Source organism: Microtus oregoni, unplaced genomic scaffold, assembly GCF_018167655.1.
Source record: "Microtus oregoni isolate MIOR12 unplaced genomic scaffold, Mior012 000014F_ref0000157, whole genome shotgun sequence".
Lineage (NCBI taxonomy): Eukaryota > Metazoa > Chordata > Mammalia > Rodentia > Cricetidae > Microtus > Microtus oregoni.
In genome coordinates, this window is record NW_024543073.1 from 49,796,163 (window position 1) to 49,809,772 (window position 13,610).

General features: G+C 43.7%; 1 protein-coding gene across 1 annotated transcript in view; it reads left to right on the forward strand.

Annotated features, from left to right (window-relative positions):
• The window catches only part of Mgat4d (MGAT4 family member D), a 30,572-nt gene that overhangs the window by 8,773 nt on the left and 8,189 nt on the right, over positions 1-13,610 (forward strand). The window contains exons 4-7 of the mRNA XM_041663337.1: positions 1,573-1,706; positions 6,936-6,979; positions 10,728-10,832; positions 12,927-13,002. Coding sequence (XP_041519271.1) covers positions 1,573-1,706; positions 6,936-6,979; positions 10,728-10,832; positions 12,927-13,002 — 359 coding nt within the window. The remainder of the gene's footprint in view (positions 1-1,572; positions 1,707-6,935; positions 6,980-10,727; positions 10,833-12,926; positions 13,003-13,610) is intronic.

Consider the following 13,610-nt stretch of genomic DNA (forward strand, 5'->3'; position numbering starts at 1 on the left):
CTCTTACATCTTAAATTAACCCATTTCTATTATTTTATATTTTACCACGAGGCTTGTGGCCTACAGGCACGGTTCCAGCTGGCATCTGACATCTTTCCCCTCTGGTGGCTCCATGGTGTCTCTCTGACTCTGCCTTCTATCTCCCAGCACTCAGTTTAGTTTTCCCCGCCTATCTCTGTTCTGCCCCGCTCTGCTATACTCTCAAAGCAGTTTCTTTATTAACCAATGGTATTCACGGCATAGAGAGGGGAATCCCACATCAGTAACGCAGGCTGACCTTGAACTCATAATGCCTTTTTCCTACCTCCGGATGGGTGGGGTTACAGCTATGCATCACTATTCCACATAGTAGCATGAGTTCAAGCCCATCATACATAACGGATCAAAACACAGCACTGCAGCGAGAAGCAGACACCGAGCCAAGTCTCAGAATGTCTGACACAAGTCTCGTTTGTTCCAGGGCGAGGGTCAACTCTGGTCAGTCTCCCCAGCTGTCAGATTCTACATAAGACTTTTGCTGGGATACAGCCCTGTTCATGTGTGTTTGCTCTCGCTACGGTGGCAGAGCTGAGTAGTTGCGACGGAGACGGCATGGCACAACAGCCAGAAGTCTGGAGTGTGGAGATAGTGGAACTCTGAAGCATCATTTAGCATCTACTAAATTCTTAACTGTGTTCCCCCCACCCAAACTAAACCTTTTCCATTACTCTGCTTAGTCCCCAGACCCCAGGGCAGTGAGGCTAATTACTATCTACCCTAACTTAGACCCGTGAAACTGAGACCAGAGGAATCACATTGTAGATACCTCTGTCTCCATCAGAATCCCCCTTTAGAGCCTTCAGGGCATTTTGAATGGTGTGTGTGTGTGTGTGTGTGTGTGTGTGTGTGCACGCACGCGCTACTGCTTACAGTAGAAGTTGATCGGCAACAGGAAAAAATACATAGGAACTGTAAAATATTAGGCATGAAGGATAAAAATAGCCCAAACTAAATATAAAAAACATAAACAGTGGGGAAATCAAAAGCTGAAAAGGTTGGTGTGGCCCTTACACAGCCAGACGTGAGGGTGACGAGATACCCAGGAAAGCTTAGCTCCTGTCTAGGTCGTTTGGGGCTTGTGCGTCTTGATGCTTTACTCCTTACAGGTACCTAAAGTCATCTGAGATACATATTTACTCCATCAAACCGTTTAGAAATGACTTCGTTCATGGTTTCCACAAATGACAACATTTCAGAGTGTCTTTCCCACTTGGGACTCCGCCGTCTCTTCAGGAAGAAGACGGGAGAACCAGAGATTGTGGGAGGAAGTATACTGAGTTAGCTGTATTAACAAGAGAAAAGTTTTCTCTACAACAAGATTCTGCAACAGAAGAACAGTTTGAATTCTAGAGCACTTATTCACAGTCCACTGCAAACAGCAGAAGATGAAAGTCAGGGCACAGACAGTATTTTGCTAGTATGGCTCAAAACGCTCCTTTTTAAAAGGCAAGTGTAAGACCAGCTCACAGGCGTGGGCAAGCGTGGTCTGATGGCAAAGCGTGACTTCCTCCATGTTTGTGCCTCTGTCCGCAGTGTCTTTCGCACTGGGAATCTCCACCGTTGACAGAGGGAACTACACCTACTTGAAGCAAACGCTGACCTCTGTCCTGTCCAGGATGACCCCTGAAGAAGAGAAGGACTCCGTGGTGATTATCTCTGTCGCCGATGTATGTATGGGAAATGAGGTTCCCTCATCCATCTCTGTAGCCTCCAAAGCCCTGAGCAGCAGCTTCTATCCCATCATGTTTTGTTTTGTTTTGTTTTGTAGGGGGGTTTTTTGCACTTAAAGGAAGTATCCCACAGATACTCTTAGAATCTAGATGAAATATTTAGTACTTATTCGATACCACTGAGAACTATGTGTGTAAACAGGAATCTTATGTGAGAGTCATATGACTGTTAAAATCAAATTCTATTTAACATAGGATTCTTTTATTCAGCAAAACACAAAATTATTCAATTTAATTATAAATTAAATAACTTAATTGTAATTGTAACTTTCAAATAGAGTATTAAAACTGTTACTATAGAGATAAGATCTTCCTAGCTCAAAAAAATGTTGGTATACGCATTATTAAGTTCTGGTAAATCCTGTTAAATTCTACGTCTGAGAAATTGTGAATTGTTCTAGACATTATTTGTAACTGTTTTAACATCTGTAAGGTGTGTGTCACCATCCTGATTTTATTTTATTTTTTTACTAATTTTTTAAAAAAAAAATCTTTTCTCATTTTGCATACCAATCCCAGTTCCCACTCCCTCTTTTCCTTCCACCCCCTTTTACCTTCCCCCCACACCAACCCCATCCACTCCTCAGGGAGGGCAAGGCTTCCCATGGGGAGTAACAAGTCTGACACATCACTTGAGGCAGGACCAAGGCCCTTCCACCTGGTCTCACTGCCAGTGACCCCACAGACCTCTCTACCCATATAACTGTCACCCACATTCTGAGAGCCTAGTTTGACCCTATGCTGGTTCCCCTACTGTCAGGCCAGAGTCGGTGAGCTCCCCTTAGCTCAGGTCAGCTGTTTCTATTGGTATTCTTATCATGGTCTTGACCCCATCGCTCATATTTTTGCTCCTCCCACTCTTCAACTGGACTTTAGGTTCAGCCCAGTGCTTCGCTGTGGATCTCTGCATCTGCTTCCATCAGTTGCTGGATGAAGGTTCTATGATGACAATTAAGGTAGTCATCAATCTGACTACAGGGTAAGGCCAAAGGCCAGTTTAGGCACCCTCTCCACAACTGCTTAGGTCTTAGCTGGGGTCATCTTTGTGGATTCCTGGAAATTTCCTTAGTGCCAGTTTTCTTGCTAGCCCCATAATGGCTCCCTCAATCAAGATATCTCTTCCCTTGCTCTCCCTCTCTGTCCTTCCCCCATCTCTGCCATCACATTCCCTCATGTTCTCCTCTTCCCTCCCCTTCTCCCTTCCTCTTCCCCTTCTGCCCTCCCTTCTCTCCCCACCCCACACTCCCAATTTTGTCAGGAGATCTTGACTAGTTCTCCTTCCCAGGGGGATTCATATATGTTTCTCTTAGGGCTCTCCTTGTTATGTAGCTTCTCTGGAATCATGGACTGTAGGCTGGTTATTCTTTGCTTTACACCTAATATCCACTTATGAATGAGCACATACTGTGTTTGTCTTTCTGGATCTGGGTTACCTCACTCAGGGTGGTTTTTTTTTTCTAGTTCTATCCATTTGCATGCAAATCTCAAGATGTCACTGTTTTTTACCTTTGAGTAGTACTCCATTGTGTAAATGTGCCTCATTTTCTTTATCCATTCTTCAGTTCAGAGGCACATAGGTTGTTTCCAGGTTCTGGCTATTACAACTAATGCTGCTATGAACACAGCTGAGCACATGTCCTTAAAGTATGATTGAACATCTTTTGGGTATATGTCCAAGAGTGGTATTGCTAGGTCCTGAGGTAGGTTGATTCCCAGTTTTCTGAGAAACCTCCATACTGATTTCCAAAGTGGCTGTACAAGTTTGCACTCCAACCGGCAATGTAGGAGTGTTCCCTTACTCCACATCCTCTCCAACATATGCTATCATTGATGTTTTTGATCTGAGCTATTCTGACTGGTATAAGATGGAATCTCAGAGTTGTTTTGATTTGCATTTCCCTGATGACTAAGGATGTTGAGCAGTTCCTTAAGTGTCTTTTGGCTGTTTGAGTTAGATATTAGGATAGGATAGCTATACCCACTTGTTTCTTAGCTTCATTTGATTCGAAAATCTTTTTCCAACCCTTTATTCTTTGGTAATGTCTGTCTTTGAGGTTGAGGTGTGTTTCTTATATTCAGCAGAAGGATGGATCCTGTTTTTGTACCCATTCTGTTAGCCTGTGCCATTTTATACGTGAATTGAGTCCATTGATATTAAGAGATATTAACTAGCAGTGATGGTTAATTCCTGTTATTTTTTTTTTTTTGGTGGTAGTGTTTGTGTGTTTCCCTTCTTTGGGGTTTGCTAGTGTGAGTTTATCTGTTGCCCGTGTTTTTGTGGGTGCAGCTAAATTTTTTGGGTTGAAGTTTTTCTTCTAGTACTTTCTGTAAGACTGGATTTGTGGATAGGTATTGTTTAAATCTGGTTTTGTCATAAAATATCTTTTTTTTCTCCATCTATGGTGTTAGAAAGCTTTGCTGGGTATAGTAGTCTGGGATTGCATCCATGGTCTCTTAGTGTCTGTAGCACATCTGTCCAGGACTTTCTTGACTTCAGGATTTCCATTGAGAAGTAGGCTGTAATTCTGATAGGTCTGTCTTTATATGTTACTTGATCTTTTTTCCTTTGTAGCTCTTAATATTCTTTCTTTATTCTGTATGTTTTGTTTTTTGATTATTATATGGCGAGGGGACATTTTTGTTTTTTGGGGTTTTTTTGATCCAGCCTATTTGGTGTTCTGTAAGCTTCTTGTACTTTCATAGGAATATTCTTCTTTAGGTTGGGAAAGTTTTCATATATATATATATATATATATATATATTGATTTTGTTGAATATATTTTCTGTGTCTTTGAGCTGGAGTTCTTCTCCTTCTTCTATCTCTATCCCTTAGGTTTAGTCTTTTCATAGTGTCCCAGATTTTCTGGATGTTTTGTGTTAAGGATTTGTTGGATTTAACATTTTCTTTGATCGATGAATTTATTTCCTCTATTGTATCTTCAATGCCTGAGATTCTCCCTTCCATCTCTTGTGTTCTGTTGGTTATGATTACATCTGTAGTTCCTGTTTCTTTACCCATTTCCAGAATTCCCTCAATTTGTGTTTTCTTTCTTGACTCTATTTCAGTTTTCAAGTCTTGAATCATTTGAACTGTTGTTTTACCTGTTTTTTTTAACTTTCTTTACATTCTTTAAGAGATTTATTGATTTCTTCCAAATTTTTATCTGTCTTTTCCTCCATCTCTTTAAGAGAATTTTTCATTTCCTCTTTAAGGGTATCTATCATCTTCATAAAGTTATAGTTAAGGTTGTTTTCTTCTGCTTCTGGGTTAGGATTCAGGTCTTCCTGTTGTATGACCACTGTGTTCTGGTGTTGCCGTGCTGCTCCTTAGGTTGTTGAATGAATTCTTGCATTGTGCCTACCCATCTCTTCCTCCAATTAGTACAGGCAGTCTCTGCCTCTTGGTCCAGTCCTTGCAGTTGGTGTCTGTATCTCAGGGAGCTACTGGGGGAAGGGGTGGGTTTAGGGGTAGAGTGGGACTTGTAGATTACAGGGTCTGATCAATGGGGGGTTGTTAGAGCTGCCTGCCTGAGGGAGGCTTGCCTGCTGGCCAGCTAGAACAGCTGAGATGGGTGGGGGAGGGGCCCGAGGTTGTGGACCAGGACTGAGGGTCTGGAGACTAGGCTGTCCAGCTAGGAAGCTTGTCACTTTCCTCTTGGTCCTGTTTGTGCAGCCACAGTCTGTGCCTCAGAGAGCCACTGAGGTCGCGGGGGATGGGTGTGTTTGGGAGCAGAGTGAGGCTTGCAGGGTCTGATAGATATGGGAATATTGGAGCAGTCTTCCTGCAGGTGGCTTACCTGCTGGCCACCTAGTGAAGCTGAGGCAGGTAGCAGGGCCAGGGCTTTGCCCCAGGCCTAGGGACTAGAGATTGGGCTGTCCAGCTGGGGAGCTGGTTACTCCCCTCTTGGTCTGCTCTGTGCAGTCACAGTCTGTACCAATTTTATTTATTTTTTAAAGCACCTGTATCCTTCTTTATTACTTAAAGCAATTTTAAATTTAAACATATTTTTATCAGATTCTTCCCCTCCCTGAAGTCCTTCCATATCTTCCCCCCAATACTTACCCTAAGTCTCAAGAAATGAACAAAATCCCAGTACAACCACAACTTCCCCAAACCAAGAAAACAAAATTAAAGACTACCACCCCCAAATAAACAACACCAAATGAAAGCACACATACACACACATGCATGCATGCACACACACGCGCGCACGCGCGCACACACACACACACCTCTGTGTAGTCCACCATACATTGGTCATTTACTCCTGAACATGAGGCCTACCCTGGAGTCACTTATAAACCCAGTGTCACTCCATTGGAGAAAACTGATTTTTACCTTCTCCAGCAGGTATAAAAGATAGTTCAGTTGTTAACCTTTACCCTAGTCACTAGGTTTTTATTCATTTATTTGTTCATTCATTCATTCATTAAAAACAAAATAAAATATAATAAGATAAAACAAAACTATCACATCAAAGTTGAACAAGACAGAACAACAAAAGGAAAAGAGCCCAAGAGAAGGCACAAGAGTCAGAGACTCATACGTTCACACACTGAGGAATCCCATAAAAACACTAAACTGGAAGTTCGAGTATAGACACAGAGGGTCTGGTGCAGAGCTGTGCCGGCCCTGGGCATGCTGCCTCCGTCTCTGTGAGTTTTGCTCATGTTGATTTAGAGAGCCTTGTTTTCTTGGTGTCCTCCATCCCCTCTGGCCCTCATACCCTTTCCACTTCCTCTTGGGGCAGGGTCATCCCTGAGCTCTGAGGGGAGAGATGAATAATGAATGAGAGCTTAAAGAAGACATCTTGCCCAGTAATGAAGATTGGGGTGTAGGTCTCCCCAACAATGGCATCATTTTCTTTTTCACCCTCATCCATGATGGTAATCATGCTTTCATTTTGAAAGTTTGAGTAAAACTATAAAGAATTGTGTATTAATGTCATAAACTTTAGACAAGAGAAGCGTGCAGTAGTTTCTGTATTCAAGTAAGTGTTCTTTAAAATAAATATGTATATTTTGTATTTTCTCCTAGAAAGTGAAATCACTAGAAATCATTAGGTCATGTTGAAACTTCACACATAAATTCCATGTAGTAAAAGTATTGTGTCGATAAAACCATGAGGCATCCTTAATTTTCAGTGATTTCTCTTTTTCTTTTAGACTGGTGATTATTTGAACTATGTCGTCGACATGGTTAAAACAAAGTAAGACTTTCTGATAAATTTCAACATCAGCCGCTCTTTATTTTTATGTTGTACTCTTTCCTGTCCAATTATATTACTGTTTATTGATTGTGTTCTCTTTAGTGACTCTGAGCCACAGAAGATGAGCCTGTGGTTTTGTCTAATCTGTGGTAAAGTTGAGCACAGAATTTTTCCGGAGTTTGCAGACTTATCACTGGGATTCCCTTTTCCTTGCTGTGTCTGAGTCCCCCTGCAGATGGGGGGAGGAAGGGATGAGCCCTCTCTGGGGGTGCAGTAGACTTCCTGGGGCAGATAAGAGCAGAGTGCTGGTGCCTGGCACAGACTGCATCCGAAAGGCAGGAGGTCAAAAAAGCAACGTGCAAGACTTTTGGAACCTTAAGTGCATTGGGAGCACAGGTACTTGGGGTTAAATAGGGAGGTGGGATAAGCCGTAGAGAGAGGCTGTACAACGCTAAGGGATTTGCAGTTTTCTATTGACCAGAGCCATAGCCCTGGCCACTGAGCTGAGCCTGGAAAGCAGGAGCGACCCAGCAGTGGTGCCTTCTGCCTTGGTTGACTCTGCGAAGTAGTTGGCATGGATAAGGCAAAAACAAGTGGGTGGGGAACTGTCAAGATCACAAGCAAAAAGGAAAAAGAAAACCGTTATCCCTTGTATGCGACCACTTGGGATTTACCCTATAGTTTCAGAGATACCATCAGTGGGGGCTGCAGAGACGGCTCAGCTGGTAAAACACTTGCCTTGCAAGCCTGAGGACCAGAGTTCAGATCTCACATTAAAAAAAATGCCATGTGGGCATAGTAGCCCCCCTGTAATCCAGCGTGTAGGAGGTGAAGAGGGAACCCCTGAGCAAGCTGGCTGCTCAGGCTCGCTGAGTTGGAGAGCTCTCTAAGACAGAGCAACCCTACCCTGCCTCAGTGTGTGAGGTGTAGAGAAACCAAGGAAAACAGCTAACGTCAGCCCCAGGCCTCTGCACACACGCACAGGAGCACACAGAAACACAGCACACACATGTGAAAATCCGTGGCTTCAGAAACTGTTGTGTTTTATAGCTGAAATGAAGAATATAAGAAAATTATGTGAGATTATTTCAGAGGCGATTCTAGTGTTGGTAATAGTGTTGATGTTAATGCAGGGCACTTTGAGTGGTTACTCTTTAAATTGTGACAATGCGATAAATCAATTATTATATTTTATGTGAGTTAATATGTATGTATATCAGTGTGGTGTGTTTGTATGCAGTGTGGGGTGTGTGTGTGTGTGTGTGTGTGTGTGTGTGTGTCTGTGCATCCTGTATGCATGCAGAGGCCAGGGGAGGATTTCAGGCACCCTGCTTTATCGCTCTCAGCCTTTCCTTTCAAACAGGGTGTTTAGCTGTACCTGGAGCTGGACTGATAGCCAGCAATCCCAGGCATGCTCCTGCCTCTGCCCTCCGACAGTGCCAGGGTCCCAGGAATGAACACAGCCCTGCCTGGTTTTCCAGGATTCTGAGGTCCAAACAGGTGGTCATGCTCGAACAGCATGCAGTTTTACCCTGTCAGCCACCTCCGCAGCTCAGCTCCGTCATTCAGATGAACACATTGAAAAACAAATGAGTTCAACATGTAGTGATGCAGTTTGGACTGTGTTTTGTTAGCACTCCTGGGTTCAGTCCCTAACCCCCAAATTTTTCCAAGTGATTGTTTCTCAGCTGTTACATTTCAGTTAACATGAATGTATAAATTTCAATCCATGTTTAATTTCATACCATTTAGCTAAAGCATTTTGTCCAGATCTTCTGGAGTAATGAGGAAGGATATTAGATTTTAATTGATCATAAATTTTAATTGCTCAATAAATTTTAAAGCACTAATGCTATATACATAAAACCGTATTGGGACTGAACGTGGTTGTATTTTATACAAAACCATATCACTGCACAGTTTTCCCTTACATATTACTATGAAGGGGACTGTTGGTTTATAGTGGTGGCTGTCGATTCTGGAATAGCCACATCAGAGTCTTCTGATGTAACATAAACTCATAATCCAGAAATGTTTCAAAAAGATCCTAGCAAACTGTCACCACCCAGGATTACAAAGGACTAAATCTCTCTCCATCAGTAAGGGGAATTAGACCACCAAATGGGAAGTTATTTGACCTTGGTGCCTTAGGAGGATATGGGTGTTGTCTGCAGTGTAAACTTCCTATTAGCCTCCACAGTCCAAGATTTTCCCAGACTCTGGATGCTGAAATCTCATGCAATCTTCAGTTGCCTCTACTGCACGCGACTCCTATATATGCCTCTAAGGCATATAATTTCATTTTAAAATTAGATACTCTGTTACTTATCTTTATTTTCAGCCAAACATAACTCCCCAGTCTGTTCTCCTCTACTAGTAGCTTCCACTCTCTGAGGAAATACTAGAATTCATCCTTATAAATTTACACTAGAAGGTGGATGGAGCAGCAGACTATATAATCCTGGTCCTTTGGAGGCAGAGGCGGGAGGACCAGCCATAGCCACTGTTAAGACGTCCACACAGCCCAGTGGGCAATGGAGGCGAGTCAGGCCAAGCCTAGCTAGCCCTTTAGCCTAACTTCAGAAGCTCCACTGCTGTTGAGCAGGGCTCTTAGTAAAAATGGAAATTATCCTTTCTGAAAGTGAGCCTCTGAAGGGAGCCCCTGCAGTGATCTGCTGCACTGAGGCACTGACCCACTGCACTGAGCTGCCGCACAAGCCGCCGCAGCTGGCAGTGGTTTCCTTCTAGTCGCTTCCATACTGTAGACTGTTCTCGCTCCTCCTGACTGTCAAAGGATGCCTTTGACTAGCTTAAGAAAATTCGCAGTATCTATGATCCTGTGGGAAATTTATTTTATATTTTGCATTCTAATTTTCAAGTTTTTAATTTATTTTTCTGTGTTCATGCTATGGGGTATATATGCCACAGTTCGGGCATGGAGGTTAGTGGACCACTCTGGGATAATCAGTTCTCTCTTCCACTTTATGGGAGCTCCAGAGATGGCCCTTGGGTCACTGGGCTTGTGGGACAAGTGTCTTTACCCACTGAGCCATCTTGCTGGCCCATACATTTTAGTCTTTTTCAAAAATATATCTTTCATTAGCTTATAAATATTTTGGCTAAGAAGTAGTACTTGTATGTTATTGGTATCAGGAAGCAACCTATGAAATAATCCAAATCCATACATTATGTGGACATGTGTTGTAATATGAGCGGCAGGGCTGCGTCCCCAGCACCCCGGCCGCCTGGCTAGCTTATACCCTGAAATAATTACCCGGACACTGTATTCTTTTAAACACTGCTTGGCCCATTATATCTAGCCTCTTCTTGGCTAACTCTCGCACCTAGACTAGCCCATTTCCAATCATGTGTGTAGCACCCCAAGGTGCACTTACCGGGAAGATTCTAGCCTACGTCCATCCTGGGTCGGAGCTGAATCGTGTCTGCCTTAGAGAGCAGAGCTATCGTGTCTGCCCCGGAGAGGGGAGCATGGCATCTCTGCTCCAGAGAGCAGAGCTGTCGAGTCTAAGCTCACTTCCTCTTCCTCCCAGCATTCTGTTCTCTTTACTCCACCCACCTATGTTCTAACCTATGAGGGCCAGCCAAGCAGTTTCTTTATTTTTTTAACCAATGACCTTCCTCCATCAGACATGCATAAAGAAGGGATTTTTAAGCATTTACATTTCTTTGGTAAGTTAAGATATTCAACTATATTGGGCGTTCAACCTCCCTATACTTCTATTTCTAGATTCAAAAGACAGGTGCAATCTGGGTCCTTGGAAGTCATTTCAATACCCACCTTTTTTTATCCAAGTGGATTACTGGGCAAGAAAACAATGGAGGACTCAGAAAGGTAGGTCAAAGAATGGACCTGAAAGAACTGATGTCCTGGGACGGACGTTTGGGAGATAATGACCCACGATGTCGTTACACGGGGAAGCCAGCTCTTACTGACTGCAACAGTTGCCTGTGAATCACATTCTGAGCCCTCGTCCAGTGACATTTAGTTGGTAGCATGAAATCAGTCATAGTATTATTCCATGAAAACGGGCAGAAGATACAGATGATACCCATGAGGAGTGGCCATCCTGCCCATTCTGAGTCGGTTGGCAGCGTCTGCCAGCACCCTGCTGAGGGTGATCTGCTCCTGTTTATAGACAGTGATGAGCAGAAATACAGTCACACAGTGAAGGAGGCGGGGAGCCTGGCAGTGGAGCTCACGGCTCCTGGAACCTGCTCCCAGCTTTCCATGCCCTCGTCATTTTAGACAGGTAAATTGACCCTTTCCCCTTAATTGCCTCAATTTTGCCGATATGTTCAATGGAATAGTATATGTACACAGTGTTTAGTAGACAAACCAGATCATTTGGAAGTTATAAGAACAAAACGTGACAGCATTTATGAAAGAATATTAAGAAGTGGAAACCTTTGTATGTAGTAAAATGATTGTATATTTCTGGTAATAAATACAGTAGTATGGGGAATGTATTGAGTTGATTTAAAAAAAAAATTGCTGATACCCATTGGAAGCCTGCCCCTTTCTGAGTGAATACAGAGAAAGGGTGGACTAGGAGGGGTTGCAGGAGGAGGCAGAAGGGAGGCTGCATTTGGCATGTAAAATTAATTAATTAATTAATTAATTAAAAATAAAGATAAAGGCTTGCCAGGAATCTCAGGGGAAGTCCCTTCCCTGAGAACCTATTATATGCTCATATTATACAGTATTATATCATATGTGGTGTGTTTGACTCTCAAACTACATAAGCGTTTTTGTTTATCCTTATTAGTGTCCGACTCTGGAAGTTGCCCAGACCTTTGCTGTCCTGCAGCCTTTCCTCTTCTGTCTCCTCCCTGGAAAGCCTGGGCACCGTTCACCCCTCCTCCATCTCTCTACTGTGGCCTGGCTCAGGTCCGCTCTGGCACGGACTCTCTTGCTCAGTCTGCCGTCTCAGACTCCTGTGGTCAGAAGACCCTGTCTTCCATATGAAATCAAGCCCAATGCTCCTCACATGTCTTAAGGCATCCTTCATGGTCTGGTTGGTCTCTGGCACCCCTGTTCTCCTGGGAGCCCCAACTCGCCATGCTCTGTAGCAGAGGTGGCTAGCGCCTCCACACCTGGGCACCCTATTTCAGCGGGATGCCGTACCCTGGCTTTCTCTGTTCCACTTTTCTGCTCTTCCCATCTTGTTGTACAAAGATCTTCACTGTTAATGACTTAGCCCGGCACAATCTCTTAATAGTCAGTGAGACCCTAGGGCAAGAACTGCCTGTGTCTTGTACCTGCAGGACATGGCCTAGTGCCCTGCTTGCTGATAAAGTACAATAATACTCTCATGTGATGAAGAAAGGCTGTCTTAGTTTGCTGTTGTCGTGGTGATGAAACACTGACCGAAGCGCCTTAGTGGAGGAAAGGGTGCATTTGCCCACAGTCCCACACCACAGTCCATCCCTGAGGCATGCCAAGTCGGGAACTCAGAGCAGCAACAGTAACCAATGGGGAAAGGCTGTCTACTGGCTTCATCTCCAGCACTTGCTCAGCTACCTTCCTCTACCGCCGAGGACCGCCCAGGTGTGGTGCCGCCCACCGCGGACTGGGCTTCCCAGCAGCAACCACTAACCAAGAAAACACCCCCACAGTTGCCAATCTGATGGAGGCGTTTCCTCAGCTGAGGGTCCTCTTCCTAAGGGACTCCAGTTTTTGTCAAGCAGACAGTAACTTATTGCCTAAATAAAAATTTAGCTAAAATGTAAAATGCTTGGTCTGTGCTCGTTCTAGTTGAGCAGAGGAATAGAGAAGCTCTTTAGTATAACTTTAGCATAAATATATTCCCTTTTATTCTGTCTGTATCATTACATCAGAAATGTGAAGGTGCTATTCAATTACTGAATAGGCTTATAAATTAATCTGTTATAGTGAACATTAATAGATCTTATTCTTTATTTTTAGTTGGCAAATGAAACAAGCGTTGGATTTTTGTGTTTTGATGCTGTATGCCCGACCCAAGGCCACGTATTACTTACAGGTGAAAACTTGGTATACATGAATTTGAAACGGAAGCTTTACTGGTTTAATCCTTCCTTTAATTCCTTTTCTCCTTGGGTTGCTCTGCCCTAGTCTGTAGCCAAGCAAATAGGAAATATTTAGGAAATCAATATTCCCAAAGGATTGATGATATCTTCTTTCTGTGCTCGCTGTAGCAGAGAGAATTAAAGTTAGAGGGCACAAACAAAAAGGAAACTGTAAAGCTCCTGGGAAGACATGGAAATAGCCCTGTGCGCATGTCTAAGCCTTACTGTAGGCCGTGCCGAGGAATCACCCAGATTGCCACCACACCCGGTCTCTCACTGTGTGATGGCTCTGTTCCACACTGCCTCGGTGACGCTGTAGAAGTGAGTCCATCATGGGGACCAGTCACTTCAGATTGCCGAATAGCAGCGGCATGCGTCCTGTAATAAGCACAAACCTCACCACAGAGGAAAACATTTCAGAATTATCAATAGAGGGCGGGGAGAAGCGAGAGACAGGCTGAGAGCAAGATCTTTCCTGAGACTGGAAGAAAACAGCTCCTCTTGCGCAGTGGCGAAGCAGAGGGATGTCAGCCGCAGCAGGGTTCTTTCCATCCTGGGACAG